The sequence below is a fragment of the Aegilops tauschii genome, chromosome 1 (assembly GCF_002575655.3).
Source record: "Aegilops tauschii subsp. strangulata cultivar AL8/78 chromosome 1, Aet v6.0, whole genome shotgun sequence".
In the NCBI taxonomy this organism is placed as follows: domain Eukaryota; kingdom Viridiplantae; phylum Streptophyta; class Magnoliopsida; order Poales; family Poaceae; genus Aegilops; species Aegilops tauschii.
Window position 1 is genome coordinate 460,709,695 of NC_053035.3, and position 2,003 is coordinate 460,711,697.

Genomic DNA, 2,003 nt, shown 5'->3' on the forward strand with positions numbered 1-2,003 from the left:
AGGAGGGTGGTTTCGACTTGTGGTAAGAGCAAGTACATTAGGGTGACATAAGCGGGCTATAAGGAATAGAATAATATATCTTTGCTTAGTTGAAGAGAGAGAATAGGGGAGAGAAGAGAAGCGGACTCTTGGTTAGTAGCCAGCTGCAACACGTGATCCAAGACGCTTTGTGAGAAACTGAGAATGTAAGGTGGACCAACTATTGATAAACTGGCGCGTTATACATGCCGGCTAAGTGGTTGGTTGTAGATGACATGACAACTTCTTATAGTCGACCGTTGGCTGTATTATTAACCATGATCTAGGAAAGCACGGCATGGGCACATAATATATATATATATATATATATATATATATATATATATATATATATATATATATATATATATATATATATATATATATATGAAATCTTGTAATAAGACTTGGCCACGTCGATCTAACAGGGGCTAGAGCTTTGAAAAAAGAAAACAGAAGCTAAAGCTAGGGCGCGTGGCCCGCCGACCACCTCATATCCTACTTGTAGTACATTTCTACCTTTTCTTTGCATCGTGAGTAACGTCGGCATTGGACTTCACCGTCACACTACCCCACCCAATCTCCTTCCTGGACCTGTCTTTACACTTGTGTTGGTCTCCTACTTGGCCTTCGGCACCGGCGTCCGCATGTGTTGGATCGAATCAGCAGCTCGTGATATGGGTGAGCGATCGAGCTTCGCGAAGCTACTTTCTATACGTGGCGGCCATGTACGAGCACCGCCAAGCGACGTGTCCCGTTGCTTCTGCCTATAAATGCCGCCTGCTCCAATCTCCTTTCCAACACAAGCAGTCGATCGATTCATCCAAGCCAGAGTTGAGCAATACTAGCAGTGAGATTTGGTCCTTCCGATCGAGTGATTTCAGTTCGTGTTTGTTAGTGAGAGAGAAGACAAGAGGAGATGGCCTCCAACCAGAACCAGGCGAGCTACATGGCCGGCGAAACCAAGGCCCGCACCGAGGTAACCGTCATCTCCTATAGTGCCTACCACTTCATCCTGCTGCCGCGCGCATGCGCCGTTGCTTCCGGCGGTGATCTGAAATGCTCTCTTCGTTGTGCAGGAGAAGACCGGGCAGATGATGGACAAGGCGGGGCAGGCCACGGAGGCCACTAAGCAGAAGGCCGGCGAGACGGCCGAGGCCACCAAGCAGAAGGCCGGCGAGGCCAAGGACAAGACGGCGCAGACGGCGCAGGCAGCCAAGGACCGCGCCGCCGAGAGCAAGGACCAGACAGGCAGCTTCCTCGGCGAGAAGACGGAGGCGGCCAAGCAGAAGGCCGCCGAGGCAACAGAGGCGGCCAAGCAGAAGGCGTCGGAGACGGCGCAGTACGCGCAGGAGCGGTCCTCCGACGCCGCACAGTACACCAAGGAATCAGCCGTCGCCGGCAAGGACAAGACCAGCGGCGTGCTCCAGCAGGCCAGCGAGACGGTGGTGAACGCCGTGGTGGGCGCCAAGGACGCGGTGGCGAACACGCTGGGCATGGGCGGCGACAACACCAACACCGCCAAGGACACCACCACCGAGAAGATCACCAGGGATCACTAGCTAATTTGCTTCCTTTACTCGTTTGGTCGTTCGCGGGCCTTTTACATAATTGTAGGTTTCCCTCTTGTGTGATTTCCGCCCATTTGGTGTAAGTTTGCCTCCGATTTGATGTACTCGTGTCAGGTTCTGTAATGAATTACTTAGAGCAACTCCAACGCGTCGACTCAAGATACGCGTTTTGTCCTTTTTTGTCCATTTGGCATTGGCCGGCCAGGCGAACGGACGCGTCCATTTTTTCATTTGGATCAGCTTATGCGTTCAACGGAGGCCGACCCAAATTTACCCGCGTCCGAAAAACAACAGTTGTAGAAATAAACATAATAAAACATTAAATGATCAGTCAACCGCCAGCCAAAGTCCACTTAAAACGTAATTAAATATTAATTGAAACATAAAAAAAATTGCGCCCGCACGCTGCTCTAA

General features: G+C 50.7%; 1 protein-coding gene across 1 annotated transcript; it reads left to right on the plus strand.

The window, feature by feature from the left end:
- The first annotated feature begins 708 nt into the window (after positions 1-708).
- Positions 709-1,729, plus strand: LOC109758735 (uncharacterized). The gene is made up of 2 exons (XM_020317603.4): positions 709-997; positions 1,098-1,729. The coding sequence occupies exons 1-2, from the start codon at positions 938-940 to the stop codon at positions 1,578-1,580; spliced, it is 543 nt and encodes a 180-aa protein (XP_020173192.1). The 5' UTR covers positions 709-937; the 3' UTR covers positions 1,581-1,729.
- Positions 1,730-2,003: the final 274 nt, after the last annotated feature.

Excerpts from the sequence above, each read along its gene's own strand:
- LOC109758735 (XM_020317603.4), top strand. The coding sequence starts at position 938 with ATGGCCTCCAACCAGAACCAGGCGAGCTACATGGCCGGCGAAACCAAG. Across the intron at positions 998-1,097 it reads AAACCAAGGCCCGCACCGAG|GAGAAGACCGGGCAGATGAT; the intron begins GTAACCGTCATC and ends TTCGTTGTGCAG.